This window comes from Megalobrama amblycephala, linkage group LG23 (genome assembly GCF_018812025.1).
Source record: "Megalobrama amblycephala isolate DHTTF-2021 linkage group LG23, ASM1881202v1, whole genome shotgun sequence".
Taxonomy (NCBI): Eukaryota; Metazoa; Chordata; class Actinopteri; order Cypriniformes; family Xenocyprididae; genus Megalobrama; species Megalobrama amblycephala.
The window spans coordinates 11,048,673-11,069,682 of NC_063066.1; the positions used below are offsets into that span (position 1 = coordinate 11,048,673).

At 38.6% G+C, this 21,010-nt stretch overlaps 1 protein-coding gene and 1 long non-coding RNA gene across 4 annotated transcripts in view; one reads left to right on the forward strand and one right to left on the reverse strand.

The window, feature by feature from the left end:
• LOC125259277 overlaps nt 1–20,063 on the reverse strand; it is a 30,535-nt gene extending 10,472 nt beyond the window's left edge. Inside the window, exons 1-6 of one of the 2 annotated variants that reach the window (XR_007182765.1) lie at nt 19,932–20,063; nt 19,634–19,817; nt 19,380–19,516; nt 17,806–17,895; nt 11,151–11,335; nt 8,934–9,051 (exon numbers count right to left, since the gene is read on the reverse strand). This is a non-coding gene — a long non-coding RNA (uncharacterized LOC125259277). Of the gene's footprint in view, nt 1–8,933; nt 9,052–11,150; nt 11,336–17,805; nt 17,896–18,700; nt 19,057–19,379; nt 19,517–19,633; nt 19,818–19,931 lie in introns of those variants that run through there. The other variant, XR_007182766.1, reaches the window with a different exon arrangement.
• Nucleotides 9,205–20,418, forward strand: LOC125259270 (gamma-aminobutyric acid type A receptor subunit pi). 2 transcript variants are annotated; one of them, XM_048176804.1, is made up of 10 exons: nt 9,205–9,646; nt 16,995–17,078; nt 17,163–17,275; nt 17,357–17,424; nt 17,507–17,724; nt 17,852–17,934; nt 18,057–18,194; nt 19,372–19,524; nt 19,615–19,808; nt 19,890–20,418. In XM_048176804.1, the coding sequence occupies exons 2-10, from the start codon at nt 17,026–17,028 to the stop codon at nt 20,205–20,207; spliced, it is 1,338 nt and encodes a 445-aa protein (XP_048032761.1). In that variant the 5' UTR covers nt 9,205–9,646; nt 16,995–17,025; the 3' UTR covers nt 20,208–20,418. The 2 variants fall into 2 exon arrangements, with proteins under 2 accessions (XP_048032761.1, XP_048032762.1); XM_048176805.1 differs by lacking the exon at nt 9,205–9,646 and adding an exon at nt 14,511–15,165.
• Nucleotides 20,419–21,010: the final 592 nt, after the last annotated feature.

A 21,010-nucleotide genomic window follows, 5' to 3' on the forward strand; every position in this document is an offset into this window, starting at 1 on the left:
GATAATGAGGGGGAAAAGAGAATGGGTATATATACAGTCCTTGATTGAAGTGTCGATGAAGGACAGTTGATTGACACTAGTATTCTGGCAAATGGGGCTGAGCTGGAAGCATAGAACCAGGCGGAGATATGCCAGGTGGCCCCTGATACTATGGCGGGCCTCTTCCAGGATGTCGTCTCAAGCCACCCAAGATCTTTCCTCAGGTCCAAATCCATCCCAGTCAATCAAGTACTCGAGACAACCTCCTTGGCACCGGAAATCCAAGATCTCCTTAACCTCATAAATGGATTCCCATCATCCAAGAGTAGAGGAGGGGTTTCAGCATCACTGCCTGGCTCTGTGGAGGAAGCAGAGGGGTAAAAGGGGAGGTTGATAGCCGAGTATGCACTGAAAAGGTGTTAACCCTATGGTGGACTGTTTGAGGGAATTCTGTGCATACTATTGTCCAGATGGTCATGGCAGTAAGTGCACAAGTAGTGCTCTACCTCTTATATATTGCGCTATGTTTGTCTATCTGACTGGGAATGATACCCGAAGATAGACTGACAGTCACACCTAGGAGGCGGAAAAAGGCTCTCCAGACATGAGATGAACTGATGATCCGACACAGTATTCTCAGAGATGCCAAAGTTTCTGAATACATGTTGGAAGAGAAGCTCTGCAGTTTGCAATGCAGTAGTGGGTAAGCCCTTCAGCAAATCAGTTTACAGGCTATAGAAAATCTGTCCACTACAACCAAAATCGTTGTGCACCTGTCTGATGGTAGTAAGTCTGTAATGAAATCCATTCCTAGGCGAGACCAAGGATGACATGGAATCGTAAGAGGTAGGAGCTTGCTGGATAGTAAATGATGTGGACTCTTGGCCATGGCGCAGACAGGACAGGACCTGACAAACTGGATCACTTCTGGGCGAAGAGTGAAGGGATTCTAGGAGGTCCTTCTGCAACGATGTGGACATCCTGCCAGGCTGGCTCCTGGAGGGTGGCCTGGGCAATCCCCTCAACCAGGGTGCATCGAATAGGACAGACAAACACTGAAGAAGGTAAGATCAGTGGTGCAGGTCCCTCTCATTGATCTGGAACTTCAGACATCTGCCTTGGTGTTAAAGGACCCTGGATGATAGCAGACAGAAAAATTAAAGCGGGTGAAAAAAGGGGCCCATTTGGCCTATCGTGGGTTCAACTGCTTCACGGTTTTCAGGGGCTCCAGATTTTTATGGTCCGTGATCACAGTGAAAGGATGATGAGCCCCCTCAAGCCAGTGTCGCCACTCCCCCAGGGCTAATTTGATAGCTAGCAGTTCTCTGTTCCTGATGTATTAGTTTTTTCTTGGCGGGGGACAACTTCTTAGAAAAGAAAGCATGAACGGAACAGATCTCATGGAACGGAATGATGTACGAAACTCACCATGACTCGGGACGAATGAACTGGACACTCAGCTAGTTGGTGCTGGAAGCACAGTACAAGCAAAGGTGGGATTTTAGACAACATTGTTGTTTAGAAGCAGGTAAGTGTGAATAATATACTTGCATGGGTTCTTCCGGGCCATCAACAGGTGATCGAGAGACAAATCAATGTTAACTGAAGAGGGTTCCCAGCTGCAGCTTACCAAACTGGTTGCAACATGGTTGGAATGCTGAATGATCCTCTACAACTCCATGGCTTCGTCACTCTAACTGGGCACAAAGGTGAGTATTCAGTCCACGGTGATAAGCTGCTAGCAAAGCCGCCACAATGCGGAAGACGATGGAGTAATTTCTTTAGCTTATCTTAAGTGAAGAAGATGATGGCACACAAAGCATGCGGGTCATACTCAAACGAGACAAGACAATTAGGGGGAAAAGAGAATGGGTATATATACATTCCTTGATTGAAGTGAAGTGATGTGAAGGCCAAATATGGCAACCCATACTCAAAATTTGTCCTCTGCGTTTAACCCTTCCAAAATAGTGCACACACATTAGGAGCATTGGGCAGCCATTCATTGCGGGCGCCCAGGGAGCGTAGGGGTTAGGTTTCTTGCTCAAGGGCACCTCAGTCGTTTCCTGCTGGTATTGAGAATTAAACCCACAACCTTCAGATTACAAGTCCGACTCTCTAACCATTAGGCCAAAACTGCCCCAAGTGGTCATCCCTCCTCAAAAGTGGTGATGAGGGACAGGTGATTGTCATTAGTATTCTGCCAAATGGGACTGAGCTGGAGGTGAAGAACCAGTTAGAGGTGTGACAACCTTTTTTTGTTGTTGTTGTTGTTGTTTTATCAGATGTGATCAGCCATACATAAAAAGAATGTGGGTAGACCACAATTAATTAATTAGAATAAAACAAAACAAAACAAAACAAAACAAATAGTTGAAGTCAGTCTACAAAGACCTCAATCTGTTTCACACAGGTGCATTTTATGAGCTTCTGTGAGGGGCAATGTGTTACAGGTCAGTAACCACTTATTATAACAAATGTACATTTGTTTTTGACTAATTTGCTTTGTGTTGACTTATTTTGCTCGATCTATGCTCAATATCAACTCACCAACCACACGCTTTCCTGTAGCCTTAGGGCAGAATTATTTCTCAACAGTATAATGAGATTAAAATCTATAAATTTTCTGTTACACCTGCTGCCTGTTGTGTGGCACACACCTGTCTCTCAAACGGAATCTACCAAAACAATGTGTTCAAGATGCTGCTGATGTATTCCAGGAACAGATTTTATGACATATTACCAGCCAATAACAGTCAGTACTGAAGCCATTAATGACTTTTCCAGGAAAAAAAAAAGTCCTGGTCCTGACTTGTCTTTTTATTTATATTATGTAAATAATAATAATTATATATATATATATATATATATATATATATATATATATATATATATATATATATATAAAAACAAAACAGTCTTAATAATTTTTAATTGTGGTGGGGAGACATGTATTATGAATGCAATGGGACATGAATGGTTATCCAGGGGGTCCACAGAGTTACTGAATGGGGGCCACCATTTATTGTTTGATCTCAAATAATTTTTTTTTTAAAAACTGCAAATAAGTGTGACAAAAATACAATATTATGTATACAATTTCAACCAAAGCTAAAGTTAAGAAGCTTGTCCCCCATGTATTGAAAAATTAAAATGTTTTATAAAAGTATGACTCAATAATGATGAATTTAATGGATTTTCGATCATAACAGTACCACTGAAATGTGTGGGGTCAGTAAGATTGTTTTTAAAGAAAATTAATTACTTTATTCAGCAAGGACAGTAAAGACATTTATAATACAAAAGATTTCCATTTTAAATAAATGCTGCTGTTTTATTCATTAAGAAATCCTTGAAAAAAATGTATCACACAAAATGTTTCCACAAAAATATTATGAGCATCAAATCAGCATATTAGAATGATTTCTGAAGGATCTTGTGACACCGAAGACTGGAGTAATGATGCTGAAAATTTTGCATTGCCATTACAGGAATATTTGCCAAATATATTTAGCAAAATCAGTTATTTTAAATTGCAATAATATTTCACAATACTGCTGTTTTTTTGATCAAATAAATGTAGCCTTACATAGGAGATTTCTTTCAAAAACATTTTTAAAAAATCTTACCACCCTCAATCTTTTGGACAGTAATGTAAATACATCAATAGCTTAAATGCAACTTAAAAGTTTTATAAAATATGAAATGAGGATCCATGCTCTGTCTGTCTTTTCATCAAGAGCTTTTAAAAAGGTTGAAGACCCCTGTGGTAATCATTCATGGCTATAGTATAAACTAACCATCTGTTACCATCACTTTACCATGGTAAAACTACACCCATTGTAAAGGTTAGCTCTCTTAGCCCAAAGATTTAGCCCAATCCTGATTTTAAATATGCTTATTCATTCTTAAAGCCATAATAGAAAAGCTGAAGAATCCTTAGAACTACCAAAAATAGCCTGTTTAGAGGTAAAATTCATAGTATTTCTTTTCGGAGTTAATGTGGGAGAGGGTTATGTCAAGGATGACATTAATTCGGGTACATTCCAGCTGGTTCTGTGTAGTGTTGATAGAGTAAACTCTAAACAGACATGAACAAATCCATCAGGACTACGACGTGTTTTGGGGGGAAGGGGCCGGTGAACTGAAATTGAACTGTTAAAAAGTGATGACAGAACTGATAAGCTTCTAGCTTTAAGGGTGTTGGCTTTTCAGTGTCAATACATTGTATTTTAAATGAGGAACACGGTGCACTCGATGAGAACAACCTCCCTAAAGGGCAATGCACCCTCCTGCCAACTACTACAACGTCAAAGCCAAAACAGCAACCACGCGCTGCACTGTTATTAGCTAAACAGTATTGACTGATTAGTGATGTTTAGTAAACTCAGCATGAAGATGTCAGGCAGAGAGATGAAGCTCTGATTCACTGAATCAGGCAGGAGAAAGACCATCCAGTTCCAGGTCATTGTTGTGTGTAAATACTCTAACACACTTCAGACGCATGCTAAGGAGACAGATGATAAAAAGGCTGTCCTTGAATTATTGCCGCACATACACACAGCTAACCTTCTACAAAGTCATGTTAACGTTCTTTTGACCTGATTGTTTGAATGACAATGACTTATTCCTTTACTTGCTTGCTCGCTCGCTTGACCACACACACACGCACACACACACATACACACACCTATTAAAAATGGTACAGCATCTGAAGAATGGAACATGTAAAAGCTTTTTAAAAAGACATAAAACAAGTATTTTATTGATTAATTTAATACAAATTTTAATAGATAATTTTAAAACATTTAACATTATGAAGAGAAAACATTAATATAATATAATTATTTAATATAAATAATAGAATATTATAATATAATTAATATCATTTCAAAATTAAATTTAAGCAGTTCATATTTTATTCACTTAACCACTTTGATTGAACTGAATAATATGTGAATTGAATCATTGTTCCATGAATTTAGACAATCATTCTAATAAACACAATTAATTCATATAATCTGAACACTCTGACTAAATCAGGAAATAATAATAATAAAAACAATAGTCTATTGTAGCACACATGCCAGGTACCATTTCTATCTTCTTGGTCCTTAAAGGAAAACAAAATGTCCAATTAATGACGGAAGAAAGAACCCACAATCCATTGAGTGAATCCGACAAGACGTTCATCAAGAGGAAGTAAAACAGAAGACAACAATTATTCCGTATCTACAGTCCAAAGTCAAATTCCATCCCAACATAAAAAGCATTCATCCTTTTGGATTGCTCCAAATGCAAACTATCCTCTGTATATCTGGGAAGCACAGCATTCTAAATGAACTGACATGTACCAGGGCTTATATAGAATATTTAGTGAAAATAGTGTTGAGAGACAACAAACACTTTAGTGTAATGAAATGTTCTGTGTTATTTCCCCCTAAAATATTTGACATGTCAACATGACAAAAACAAAACTCCATGAGTGTTAAGAGGCATTTGGCCCCGACTCTGCTGGCTGCTGGTTTCAAACATCATGGCTGTTTATTAGTTTCAACAACTAACAGTTGTGATGTTTCATAAGCAAATACAATGTCCCACAGATGCCTCACCACATCCTTGAGACTTGAGGCTTATGGTTGATGTTGGCTCTTCAAACCCTGATATTCATCTAATCGTTTGATCTGATCATCGCAGGGTTAGTTATCTGGTTTTAATGACACATACGCACAGGAAGCCAGTGTTATATACGTGTTGTGTGTATTTTGCTCCCCCTAGTGGTTAAAATAGTGCAGTGCCTGAGTAATTGCTCAGACGGGGTGGGTCAATCAAAATAATGTTGAGCATCATGGTAACACAGACTTGCCTTATCTAGGATTAGAAGTGTTTCCTGACATCTTCTTTTCACTGTAAATATTCAAAATAATGGTGCATCAGCCAGATGTGTCAGCCAAATTGAATTTTCTTTGTCATACTGTGTGATATCTGAGAGGAAACTTCTTGTTTACTTCAACAAAGAGTGAACAGACACCTAGCACGCCGTTCAGACTAATCGAATATACACTACTTGGAGAAAGTAAACTGTTAGCATAGCTAATGTGAAACAAATGCTTTTTGCTCCCAAAATGGTGTAGTTGTGATATTTACCAACATGGTCTAACTGAACCATGCTAAACCTTGGATGAATTTGAAATTGCCCCTATACCCTCATTCACTATTCCCTACTTTAGTCCAGTGATATAGTCCACTTGAAGGAGTGAAGGAGTATTCTTTAGCGTGTACACTACTGAGCTGCATTATGGGATTAAATGTCTGCTATGGTTTCATGAAAAACTCAAAACGCTTAAGAAAGCACAGAATGAATGGGTTATTTTGATGTGTTATCAATATTCTCTGGAAAAAAGTACATGATTACGATTCACTGAACCATAAAATGTGTTTGTAACTCTAGGATTGAACTCGCTTTGCATGAATTTCAATTAAATAAACCTATTAAGCCATCAGGGGAAAGTCTAACACATTGACTGTGGGAACTTAACAAGCCAGACAAATTTGAGAAACAGATCTGTTTTCAAGTATTTTGTGTGAAAACACAAAAAATACAAAAATACAAAGCATTCTTTGCATTTACTACATAAAATAATTTAGAAAAATAGTTATAAATGTAGAGCATATTGATGGAAATATAATTTTACACCTATTAATAGACACCCTACATGTTACGTCTTCACCCATACATGTGACCTTTAAATGATCTAACAACGTCATGAGTCCAGAAGCATGTATGCACTGATGCATGCTCATCAGGCTGGTATCCTCACTCTAGTGCACTTACTTAGCCTAAGGTAAGATGTGACCACCACATACAGAATTCATCAGCATACACCAACATGTCTCCATAGTGAAGGGGATGAAAAGGACTTTCCTATGGAAATAAATGGTGTGCTTCTCCAAGACACTAAAGATGTCAAATAGATTCATGCTGTTGGCCTGTCTCTGAGCCCTCTTCCCTCATTAGGCATGCAATGTGACTGGAAATAAAGATAAATTAGCTTCCTGAAGAAAAAAAAAAATGTAATTTTTATGCACAGCAACTAATGCCTGTAATTTTATTGTGTATTATTTATTTTATCTAATTTCTCTTATAAAACGGTTAGTTCCTGTCATTGATTCACTATGACCGCTTCACCCAAAGGTTCTGTGTATCACTACACAACACCCTTAGCAACCACCCTTAGCAACGTAAACTGTATGTTCTCAATTGATATTGTTCATTGAAGCTTACTGTATTATATAGAAGAGTATTGTGAGAAAGAGATCAATTGAGCGAGTTTATTACCTGCATTCAAATTTAGCATTTTCCTTCAGGTCAGTCCTATGTTCATAATAAAAAAAATCTGTTTAAATGTCTGATGTATTGTCTTGTCCTTTTAACAGTTTTCCCGTGACTGACAGCACTAGTCAAAGCATCTTTTCAATGTAAAAGTCTTCACTACTGATTGACTCACTCATAAAGACATCTAATGGCGTAATAATGTAACTTCTGTTGCCGTTCACAGTCAGGGACTATTTTTTGTGGCGGAAGGCTTTTAGTTTACTTCCTGAAAGTTACATTGATACACATTTTTGGCTTTAATATTTGTATTGTGTGGTAACTGTTTTATAAAAGCAATAAGCTACTCGAGGCTAGTGCTGTATCGTGAATTCACAATACAGCACAGCCTCTCATTGACAGGGTAGAGAAGAATTTGTGGAATAAAGTCGTTATTTTTGGACACAAAAAGTATTCTTGCCACTTCATAACATTAAGGTTGAACCACTGTAGACTATTTTAACAATGTCTTTAGTACTTTCCTGGACCTGGTAATTACGTTGCTTTCTATTGGGGATTAAAAAAAAATAATAATAATAAAAATACATCAAAAAATACCTTAATTTGTGTTCCGAAGATTAACGAAAGTCTTACGGGTTTGGAACGACACAAGGGTGAGTAATGACACAAATTTAATTTTTGGGTGAACTAACCCCTTTAATGAAACCATGCTACAAGCAGGGTGGCTAAACACTGCCTCATTATAGGGATATGGTGTTTTGCAAAAGCATTAGTCATTAGTCATGGGTAATGCAATGTATGCCATTACAACTAAAAGGATTTAAAAGGAGTGAAATACAGCAAGAGAGAGACCCAGAGAACTGCAGCATTTCACCTGGGAGAAAATAGTAGATTAAACTGTCAACAAAACGGATCAGATTATGTTCTTTTAACCTTGACTTGTGGTTGCCAGGCTACTGACTATACTCTAGTGACCTGGCCTGTAGCAAACTGTTTAACGGATAGCAAACAGCTAGTATGTGGAGAATACAGATGTGGACAGGGCAGAAACATGTAAATGAAGCTGGTGTGCTTGATATTGAGGGTAAAAGCAGGGGAGGGAGAAAGAGTATTTGTATGCAGGTGGTTGCACACAGTTCGGTGGATAAGTAATTAATTGTTAAGTAATTTATAAAACCACTGCAATGAAAAATAAAGGAAGCCCATTATTTATAGAAATATATTAAATAAACAATATATATGCATCATAAACTGATATTGCTAATAGCAGAAAGCAAATGCAGTTCACTTGCATGTTCTAAATTTAAAGCTTTGCACTGTATCGGTCAATTACATTGTTCACCGGAGAGAGAAATAAATGAGACGTATGCAGGCATCTCCTATGCAGCACTAATGAATGTGTCAATAGTGTGCCCAAGGTAGAGTTCTGCTGCACTCATCATTCCAGCTGCTTAAGATCACACTCTACCAGCACTCTTGTGCCGAAATCCCACAGCCCTCATTTCCTCACTTCTTTATTTACTGATGTTTTATTCATTTCAGTAGGCAAATTCCTTTTCTTTGGGCATTACAAAGGAACCCTGACGTTGACAGTCTTTCACTGATGCAAAATCCCACTTACCTCTCCTCATTGAAGGTGGATTCTCTGATGAATCCCGATTGACCAGTTCAGCTCTTTTGTCACCATGTGGTTAAATGACGTTGATATTGATTTATTATTCATTCAGGATGTGTGTCAACTGTTATAAAAGGAAAGAAAAGAGTCAGGTCCAAAACTGAAATGGACATCTAAATATAAAACATTTACTAAATACTGTGTTCTTACATAACTCCAGTGGATGTAAGCGGATTATCCTAACATCTAGAATATCATATTTTGTTTTGTTTTTCCTTCTAAACGCCGCAGATCAAAAGATATAATGGAATTTTCACTTTTTTGTAGTCAAAAAACGATCTCATGCGGCTGAGGAACTTATAATATGAGAAATATCCTATAAATTCCATTTTTGGTTCAGATCCTTCAGGGACTAGTCTGGCATAGACCAAATCGTGCTAATGCCATGCACTCATCCACATCATCCCTATGGTTGGCATGCAGACAAGGAACACTCTCTTTCCTCACTGAAAACCGAACACTAGTAGTCTTGCCCACGAGAGGGTAAATGAGAGTGACGGAGTGTGAGAGACAGAGTAATAAAAATAGAGAAAGAGAGAGAGAGAGAGAGAGGGAGAACACTGAAAGAGAGAAAAGGAGCAGAACCTGCACATCCTCACAACCGGCACACCTTTACCGTTCACAATCGGACTCAAGACTGAACTGAGAAAGCAAAAAAGGTGAGTACAGCAAAATGTGCATGGATGTGTGAGTGAGAATTGAATGTCTTTTAAATGAAAGTATACAGAAAGCTACACTATTAATATAAAGGTTATTTTGCAGGATTCTTAAGAATTATTTCCCACTGTAGCCTACTTGATCTGACTCTTTATCAAAAAGGTTTTTTGAAGATTAAAGGTTCTTGATCTTAGATTATAGGTTCTTGATATCAGAATATTGGTTTCCTGGTTCTTTAAAAAACATGATTACATACTGAAGATGATTTTCCAATAAACTAGTGAATAAAAAGTCATTTGTGGAACTTAAAGCAATATCAATTATGTTGTCATTCCAAACCTGTATGACTTTCTTTCTTCAGTGGAACAGAAAAGAAAAGATATTTTGGTAACACTTTACAATAAGGTTCATTTGTTAACATTAGTTAATGTTTTAACTAACATGAACTAATACATTTGTTATTGTATTTATTAATCTTACAGCTGTTCATTGTTAGTTCACAGTGCATTAACTAATGTTAACAAATACAATTGATTTTAATAATGTATAAGGAAATGTTGAAATTAACATTAACAAAGATTAATAAATGCTGTAGAAGTGTCTTAATTTTAAGAGTGTAGGACGGGATAATAGAATAGAATCGTGTAGCAAAAATCAAGCTAGCTGACCTGATATATTATAGTAACCTGCATGTAAATGGCAGGCTGGTGGATTTATCTGAATGAATGCAAGTCATATGATGACAAATGAGGTCATGAAGCATGTAGGATGTCATTTCAATCTTCACTCACATGTATGAGCTGCTCTGTAATTATAAAACTGTCTGAGTGATCTACTAAAGTGGATGGAGAGGATACCATTACTAGACCAGGCAGCATGTGAAGGTCTTCACAAAAATGGAAAGAGGACATTTGAAGGTAACATGAATTAAAGAGAATCCGAAAGGAGTGGCAGAGGAGGAGAGAAGGAAGTAGGCATGTTGATAATCTGTCAACTGGATTGTGACAGGAACCAAGATGACAGGAAATAGCTATTCATGTGCTGAGGTGATTGGTGGCAGTCATCCGATTTTCAGCCATAAACCTCTCGGGCTCTCGGGTCGATCCGGGTATAAGTCACTGGCTCAGACAACATGCTGGTCTAAGTTCTTCTGCTGGCACTCAATAGTCCACCAGTCCAAGCTTGATGTTTGCAGGTCTACTGGGGAGGATGACACAAGCCGTTCCTTCATCTAAGATGCACCTGGTGCCTCTTGCTCAAAGCTGAGTGCTATTATCCTTGCAAATAAGCTAGCAATAGCTGGGAGCTTTTTAAACAGGTCTCATAAAAACAGCAGCATCACCGGCGGTGTCGGTTCCTGAGCTGTAGATGCATCATTTGAGAAAGTTTCCTTTTTCAGAAACTGTCTGATTTGCACCAGAAGATAAACATTATTCCAAGAAGGAAACAAGGCTTTCCTGGAGCTAGAGAGCAGAGGTTATATAATTGAGCTTACTGAGGCGTCACCTGTGTGTCTCTGTGCTGTCAAACATTCATTTAGCCGTCGGTTTGAATCCAGCGCCTCTGTTTACAATGTTGTGTGGGCTTAGAGCCTGAGGATGGTGAGGAGTCCGCTTTAATCATGGAGAGCCGATCAATCCGCAGGGGTATGATTAAAGCCAGTCCACTGTCCCTCTCCGGCAGCTTTCCATCTGACAAAAATATAAACGGAAGACTGCCTAACAAAAAGGAATAAGACTTTGATGGACACAAACCGAAAAAAAAGAGACTGCTGTCAAATTGATCGGTTACTTGAGAAGTAACCCAAGTTGTTCAGATAGTGCTAAATAATGAAGCCAAACCCAGGCCCAAATAGAATCATTTTCATTTTTAATTTATGATTTTGCATTTTTTGCACTCATTTTGTGGCCAAAAATGAGTTTCTATATGGAATTGATACTGCATCTGAATATGCCTACTTCCCTACTATATAGTAGGTGTAAAATAGTAAATAAAGAGTAGTATACAAATTAATTATATATTTATAAAATAGTTGGCAAAAACTACATGAATGACATACTACTTCCAGTGAGATTATGTAGTGTGTATCCAATAGACACTTTACTAACCCATGAGGTCAAGGGAGATGATTTGACAATGACAACATATCAACATTTGTCAACATGGTTGGCCATCTGCACATAATGTAAATAGACAGTGCATTAATTTATTTTTCAAACGATCCCATATACAGCTCTCTCTCTGTAGAGGCATCATATATATATATAAAATAAAATAAAAATAAACATATTTATAGTATCCAAAATATTACATTCAACCAAAATGTATTTTAAGATTGAAAATATAACATTTTATAATAGGTTTTGGAATTTCAAATGTAAACTAGATGAGTAAAGTTCATAGACAAAAAGTTGGCTTGGAAAAGCCTCGTCTGAGCCAAAGTCCCTTTAAGACAAGTCATTTCACTCGGCGGCCATCTTTGAAACGCCTCTCGGGCATCCTGGGCATCATGCAATCTCTTTGAATGGGGAACATCAAATTCTCCAAAACTGTTTGCCAACCTTACGATTAAATTTCATATTTGAAATCACCAATGAAATCTAACAACAACCGGCTCATAAATTTAGTTTCTAAACGCTCGAATCATGACAAAAAAAACCTATTTTTCAGGCTGGCTCAAGCTAATGCGCATGCGCAGACCTAAACGCGCGTCTCTTCGGAGGCGCGCGTCTGATTGTTTCTATAGAAACCGGTGATTCTAACGGCCGCTGAAGTGACGCGATGACTTTACCAGTCGGCGATTGGCTCTTATTTAGAAGGCGGGACTTATTCCGCCATATAGACCTTATTTACCAGAGAAACAAGCGCGCCGCCATCTTTATAAAATTGTCTTTGAACTTCCGTTTTGCGGTAGCTCTGTACATTTCTATGGCATCGCTGTCAAAGAATAATTAGTTGGTTAAGTGGATTTACTTGTTAGGGGCCGTTCACACAGAACGCGTCTTTGCGTCTAAAAACGCGAGACGCGGCGCTCAAGAGTGGTTTTAAAAAAAGCGCCGCGTAGCACGCGAGGGTCTCGAGACGCGCTTTTGAGATGTGAGGCAATAACGACAATAATGGAAATAATAGAAATAGGCAAACATCAGAATTGACAGATATAAGTTTTGACATGGAAAAAAAGAAAATAAGATAACAATGAGCGCCTCCTCCGCCATGTTGCCATTATACAAAACAGTTGTCATGCCAACTCGCAACGCTTGCCCCGCCTCCAAGTTCTTCTGATTGGTCCACTGTTTTGGAACTGACATTGATGAGCTGCGCTGCGTGTAAAAGTTGAAATTCTTTTAACTTGACACGGCGTCTTAAAAACGCGGCGCTCATGTGAGAGGCGCTGCAAAAGACGCGAGACGCGAGCGTAACGGTCATGCACGTCCGTCAAGCGCGTGTTTACATAGAAAAACAATGGGAAAGTAGCGCATTGGAATAGAAAAACGCGTTCTGTGTGAACGGCTCCTTATAGAGTTAATGAAAGTTATCATGAGCATTGTTATGTTTAAAGCAGATGTCTTAACAAATGTCAGTAGATCGGGAAGATTTTAAAACGAGCAGTTCATTCATAAATGTAATATCGCTGTGGAAATACAAACCGGAAGTCAAAAGACAACGAGCGCAACGCTGAAAAGGGGCGGGGCTACATAAGGTCTATTGCGCGTTACACTTTCTCCCATTCAAAACAATACGAGTGACACGTCTTGTGTTATTCTATAGTCTTTGTCTGAGCCGAGTTTGGTGGTTGTAGCTTAAAGCTCTAGGACAGTGGTTCCCAACCTTTTTTTCCAGGAGACCCCTATTTTCACATTCAAAATCCCAACTTTAATTAACTTCTAAATTCACAACAGCATGCCATTTACAATGTGGCCTGAGTTTCACAAACAAAAACCGCAGACAGGCTGAATGAAAATGTAAATCCATTCTCTGTCAGTAGGTGGTGATTTTGTAACAGCAGAAATAGAGCTGTTTCCCGGGTAACCCCATACACAAAGCAGAGCTGCACTTATAAACACTACGTGTTACACAGAGGGACAATGAAAAGAAAATGCCATTAAACTTTTCTCAAGGCAGTCAGTTCCCTTCAGAGATACATTCGTAGAATTCATTCATACTTTAAGTCATATAATTTCCCTCAGAACTCTGTTGTAAAACCACTCACTTCTTTCCGCCATTTTTTTCACACAAAACCTACACTGTATCTGCGTGAGTTCTTACTTTGCTTAATACTGGACAGTATTTACCAGTATTTAATTTTTCAAATCCTGGCAATCAAATATGGATTTAATGATGATTAAAACATTAAACTGTAATACCAACCGTCAGAAATTGCATTGTGGGTTATCCTCAATAACCCTCAAACTGAGCTTGGTGACCCCTCGTAAATCTTTAGTGACCCCCAGGTTGGGGGAAACAGCTCTAGGAGGAGATACAGTCTATATGTTTATATAGTAGATCAGTATGTTGGCTTTTATAAGCCAACTTAAAGTGTATTTTCCTTTTTTTTTTTTTTAAATATATTCCATTAAGCAGCACTTTTTACGACATATATTTATCATTTAAACAAATTCTGGACAGATAATATATTTTTGGTCATATGGGATTGTCTGATAGGGTGGTTAAAATCAAATTAGACAAACTATTTTATTAATGCACACACAAGGTGCAGGTGGTGTGTACAACTTTGTGAATTATGTGCGTTCCAGATCTGTGAAATTTTTTTGTTGCACAAATTCCGTGTGGGCCAGGCTTTGACCTCTGGTAATGAGTTAGCCAAAGGATGGGTTGACAATAGAAAAGACAGTGAAAACCCCTGCGATGGAACAATATAGCACTCTCTTAAAAGAATGTATGGATAAGCAAGATGAAAAGGTGGAGAGAAAACAGCATGACAAGAGACAGAGCTAGAAACGAGAAATAAGAAAATAAAATGACATAGATCGTATCACAGAAACTTCAAACAGGGGTGGCAAAAAGGATAGGGATGCAGGAAACAAAATAGATGAAAGACACAGATGTGAAATGTGATGTGAATTTGCAACAAAGAGAAAACTGAATTGTGATTGAAACTGTAAGGGAGGCAATTGAGAGAGAGGAAGAGTGCGATTGGAAGAATGCAGCATGTCACAAGCCACATGACATTGTTAATGACATTGATTTATAGGGAGCCAAGCAATGAAAGAGATTCATCTATAAGACTACAGGTGCTATCACAGGCATCCGACACAGCTGTGCACATGTATGAGAGAGGGAGAGAGGGGAAGAGAGAGAGAGATACTAGGGGGAGGTTGGGGGAATGAGGGAGGCAGAGAGAGGGAATGTTCTCAGAGCCAGTCAAGTGACGAGTGTGAGGGAAGCCATGCTTGGACGCAGGAGACACACTGCGTGCTGAGAAACAAAGAAACAATAAGAGATTTTGATGAAAGAAGACCCAAGATAAAAGAAAACATCTTCATCAAACCGAATTTTACAGGTACACCAACAGAGAAAGAGACCAAGAAGAAGAGTGAAGGGTAAAGTCACAATGATTTGCATCTCAGACCTCCACAGGTAACTGCTGCCATTGTGATGTTCATGCGGCATGACAGACAGTAGATGGGGACAGCTGATGGATGGAGAGATGAGGTGGAGGAAGAGAGGAATAATTGAATATGAGAAAGAGATAGAATATGTAGTAGGAAGAATGAGATGAGTGGCATGCCTAAGAAGATGGCACACTGTTTACTTTCTGGAGAATATATTTGATAGTTTTTGCATCTGGCATATGTGATTTTAAATTAATGCAATAGTGAGGGCTAGTGGAAAAGATATAAAAATATACATTTGAAATTGCTGACATGATAATGTCGAGATTTGTACTCACAACTCAGGGCGCAAAAGGTCTATTTGACTCGTTTAGTCATAGACGCACAATGACATTTTGAAAGATTGCTCTAATCTAAAAGAATCCATTGAGAAAAGAGAGAGGGGAGAGAGAGAGACTTAGAATTAGAGAGAAAGAGAGTGAGAGAAATGGTTGGTGGGGGCTGATCTGTGGTAAAATGGTCCAGCGCCTTTCATTATGGACTGCTACTTGTTCAGGTCCCATGACAATAACTGCAGTGGTTATTGCTGGTGTGTCTTAAGGCAAGGCAATTAGCTTCATAAGCTTAAAGTAAAGAGAAAGAGTGACTGGGAAGATGTGCATTAAATAAAATAGTACATTAATGAAAGGTTGTGGGTGGTGCAATTGTGTGCGGGCAGAGATGACTGCTGCCATCTTGTGGTAACCTTCTGGGACATTAAAGTTTACATGGTTGATGGGTACTTGTGAGGGTCAACAGCAGTGTTGCCAAGAATTGGGCTACTTTTACACTGTTGCTGCGGGTTGTTTTGTCATTTCTGCGGGTTGAAGCGACCCCAAATAACATATTTAGCCTATGGAATGCGAATTTTACCAGGAGAACCCTGCCAAAAACGTGGATTTTACACCCTGCAACGCAATTTTTACCAGGAGAGCCCCCCTGAAACGCAATTGGGCTAGTTTAGGGCTAGTTTTGAGTAGCAATTGGGAGGGGTTGTGAAAACAACCCTGGTCAACAGGATCAGTGTCCTGGGAACTCAAGCTGAGAGACAGTTGAAAGCATTGCAATGCAAATGGAAATTTAATACTTGTGGACAAATAGTGTTTGAATGTGTTCAATTAACTAATTACAATTGCATTCAACAATGTATTAATACAATTAACAATTATAAATTGATTACTGTATTAATACAGCAGAAAGATATCAAACAATCGCTGAAAATCGGAATTTTTAAACATGCCTGGAAAAGTCATGGAAATTTCTATATTGAATAAATTTTTCCTCAAAGAAATGTTTGATTTATTAAATATACTGTTCTGTTGGGTTATTTATTTATTTTTTTAAAAACTGCTTTAAATCAAAAATGACTAAAAAGGTAATGAAAAAATGATGACTTGTATGTCAAAAACAACGGGAACCCTTGCAAACTTCCATCAATCTGAGTTTTATCATCCACTTGATAAACTGGATGAGATGCTAAAGCTCCAGTTCTTAGTTTTCCAGGCATAATTATAACAAAAATCTCAATTATAAAATATAAAGCCAGAAGTCTAAAGCATTTCAAGTAGCAAATGTGGAATACGAAGGCGCAATTGCAAGATCTTATTCTCTAATTTGTATAATCCCTGGAGAAAAGAGTGTGTGGGGTGACAAAAAAGTGCCTTCAGAGCGACTGGTCATAATCTGTTCTTAATAGAGATGATTTTAACAAAACTTTTTTCTTAAATACTCTTCACAGCCACTGCTCATCTGTATCACATTATCACAGAATGCTGTTCCATCTTCTGTTCTGGACGAGTCTGTTTCTGTTAATTACAAACGGGTGAGTAAAGTTATAAACATCTGACGCATTGAGACTAAGAATCACGGGCCATCAACATTGTTAACATTTCTCCCTGTCTCCCAGTGAAAGAGGATTCTACGGAAATCAGTACGGCGAGTGGAATGATTCGCAACTGCAGCCCACCATACAGAAGCTGATGAAAGGCTACAATCGATACCTAAGGCCAAACTTTAACGGTGAGGGCCAACTGCAGTTGATTAAATATAGATTGAGAATTAAAACATGAATAATACAAACACATTTCTTTGTTCCCACAGAGGGGCCTGTTGAAATTGGAATGAGTTTGGATATTGCCAGTATTGATGCCATCTCTGAGATTAACATGGTACTAATCATGTTTATAATCTGTAAACTTTATTTGATAATATTCAGACTTATGGGATTCTGTTGCATTCACATTCTGATAGGACTACACAGCCACTATTTTCCTAAGACAACGATGGCGAGATTCCCGACTGATATTCCCTGGAAATGAAAGTCTGAGTCTGGACGGACGGCTGGTTTCTTTGCTGTGGATCCCCGATACGTTCATCCCTGATTCTAAGCGTTCCTTCCTCCATGATGTCACTGTGGAGAACCGTCTGATCCGCATCTTTAGCAATGGCACTGTGCTCTATGCTCTCCGGTAAACACTGAATCTGAATTTACAACTTCTTATCAAAGGCTGAACAGCTGCTCCAGGCAGATGTATGTGTGTCTGGGGTACCTTCCTACAGAAATGGTTCAATCAATATTCCTCCTTTTCTCCACAGCATAACAGCAACCATTGCCTGCAACATGGACCTCACCAAGTATCCTATGGATAGACAAGAGTGTACTTTGCAATTAGAAAGCTGTAAGCATTTTTACCCTCAAACACATTAAATGCAAATGAATTCTACTTATTTTATCTTATTAATTATTCAAGAGCAGGCTGAACAAACCCTTAAACCTGTATGTTTGTGCATGCATGTTCAGGGGGCTATAATTTACAGGATGTGGTGTTTTACTGGACCCGAGGGAATGACTCAGTGAAGGGGTTAGATACACTGCGTCTGGCCCAGTACAGTGTAGAGAGCTACTACACAGTGGTATCTGAAGCGGTGTATGAAACAGGTACAATCATCTAACTCAATTATGAATATCTTGACCACTTTAACATTTTATTTAACTGAAAAGTACCAGTCAGTCAGTCTTATATTCATACATTTGGTAGACGTCCTTCCTCCTAAGCGGCTTACGGCGCAATCACACAGTGTCCCAAAAAAGAATTTGGACACTTAAGCCTGACTTAAAGATGTATGAATGCCACTGCATTAGATAACAAAAGATCATCCATTCCCCCCCCCCCCCCCCCCCACACAAAGGAAATAGCACAAGAACATATTTCAAGAGAGCAACGAAATATTCACTAAGTAAATAACAGAAAATGTAACACAAAACACACTAATGTACATTACAGATAACAAAAATACGCCGAAACAAAACTATTCAAAAAAAAAAAAAAAGTAATCATAAGTGTCATGTAGGGACTATTGGGAATGTCCTTTTACTGTTTTTCACTGTAATTTAACATGCAAAAAACATAAATTTGACAGCATTTTACATATAACACAACTGACCGTTCGCGAAGACCCGCGCCTTTTAGTTACTGTTGCTATGTCTGACAAGCCATGACGTTCTCATGCCACACATCATGTTCTCACGCAGTGTAAAATACATCGCGGAGCAAAGAGGAAGCTGACAACGCGTCGACAGACAAGGCAGAGCAGGTTACTTTTGATATGAAACAAAGTCTCGAATTTCAAATTTTGTAATTTTTAAAGAAATTTAAACAATAAATACTGCTTCGTAGCTCTTTAATGTGTCATGACGGATTGTTGTAGCACCTCAGTTAAAGCGGCTCGTGAACAGACCACCTCTTCCGACTAGTTAATTTATAGCATCAAATAAACACGAATGAACACAACAAGGAATGTTGTTTCAACCACGGAAAGACGTCAGTACACAACATTTTTCAAGTTCAAGTCCACAACGTTTATCTACTAACTCCCCTGACTGCGTTGTCGGACATAACGGCGGATTCGGCGTTATGATTGGTTAGATCGCCTGTCAATCAAACTCCCGACGAAGGGTCAATTACAAACCACAGTTTTCACCGTGTATGGCAAGGTAACTTGCAGTTAACAAATTAACCACTTTTAATGTACCACTTTTAATGTACCACATTTATAGTATTTTTCTGTAAAAGTTGAATGTATGAATCACCTGCAGTATTCTGGATCTGTTGCAGGTTCTTACCCGAAGCTAGTGCTCTACTTCGCTTTGCGTAGAAATGTGCTGTTCTTCATTCTGGAGACATATGTGCCCTCAACATTGCTGGTGGTTCTGTCATGGGTGTCTTTCTGGATCAGTCAGTCCTCCGTACCAGCTCGCACCTGCATCGGCCAGTGATTCCAAAAGTTTATTACTCTAGCAAACATGTGCTATAAAACATTTCTAGATAAACTAAATATCAAATCCATTTATTTGACAGGGGTGACCACTGTTCTTACCATGACCACACTAATGATGGGTGCCAGGACCTCGCTTCCCAACGCCAACTGCTTCATTAAGGCTATCGACGTCTATCTTGGCATCTGTTTCACCTTCATCTTTGGTGCTCTGCTGGAATATGCCTGTGCTCATTTCTGCACCATGCAACACCAGACCATTGTAGATGTGCAAAGGGTGAGAAATCTGTGGATAGAGGTTAAAAATTACACATTTATTTTTTAAAACTAATTACATTTTTAAATGAATTTTTCATAGGAACTACTCAAAGAATTCGAGGAGTCAAATGGTACGACTCACTTGGTCAATTCAATGACACCCAAAAAGATGAAGACGGAAGGGTCCACTCAGCAGGAGACACCTGAGCAATCTGTTGCATGTGAAGGGAATGAGGCCATGGACAAGAAGAAAGAGAAGGTGTGCAGTTTGTCCTCTGTAAAGCAAATGTCTCGCCGAGCAGCATCCATGATGAGTATCGAGAATCCAAACAACATTGACAGACACTCACGAATACTGTTCCCTATGGCATTTCTCCTCGTCAATATCTTCTACTGGCTCTACTACCTTTTATTCTAACGGATGGAAAACTCTACCTCCCATCTCCATAAATGAACAAAATATTACACATATGACTGAAAAAGTGAAAAGACTGTTGACTACCCATCAATTCCAGTTGAATAGTGCCCTATAACACTGAGCTGGACTTTTACATGGTTCACTGTTGCATTTCTACACAACAGTGAAATGGACACACATAAATCACAATAGGGACACATCTGCAGTAGGACACAAGGAAGGACGCTGTTGTACGTTGCCTTCATGTTGCTGATTTATAAGGGTTCAATGCTTTACCTGTTTTTTTTCTTCTTATTGCTTTGCTAGGTAAATGTAATGCACTGTAGGGATGTTGTAAACTCCATAAGCACTAAGCAATCTATATGCCATTAAGTAAAACCAATAATGGGTGATGTACAGTATGCATGTATGTACAGTGGGGTCCATAAGTCCATAAAAATGCAAAACGAAGACTATTTAAAGTGAAATAAATTAAATATTTAAGATTCAAACTTTCTAGGGTACAATTCAAATAAGCAAATTTGTGACATTAGCCACGTTAACATTCAAATAAAATATGTAGCCTAATATGTAGGCTTATGAAAAATCTGACTACTTAATCACCCACTCATCCATGCATCCATTTACCTTCCAATCTATCCATCCACAGATTCATCCATCTCAAATGATTTATTTTGGATCATTTGTTAGACTGAATTTAGGGGCGGATTAAGGTGGTCAGGGCCCCTAGGCTGCTCTTTGTGTGAGCCCCCCTCAAAACTTGCCACAGCGCACCGGCAAACGTAATTATTATGAATGTGTAG

Bases quoted from the DNA above. Each gene is read 5' to 3' on its own strand.
- LOC125259270 (XM_048176804.1), top strand. From the start codon at position 17,026: ATGCTGTTCCATCTTCTGTTCTGGACGAGTCTGTTTCTGTTAATTACA. The intron at 18,195-19,371 runs GTACAATCATCT...GATCTGTTGCAG, and splicing joins TGAAGCGGTGTATGAAACAG to GTTCTTACCCGAAGCTAGTG. The intron at 19,809-19,889 runs GTGAGAAATCTG...AATTTTTCATAG, and splicing joins CCATTGTAGATGTGCAAAGG to GAACTACTCAAAGAATTCGA.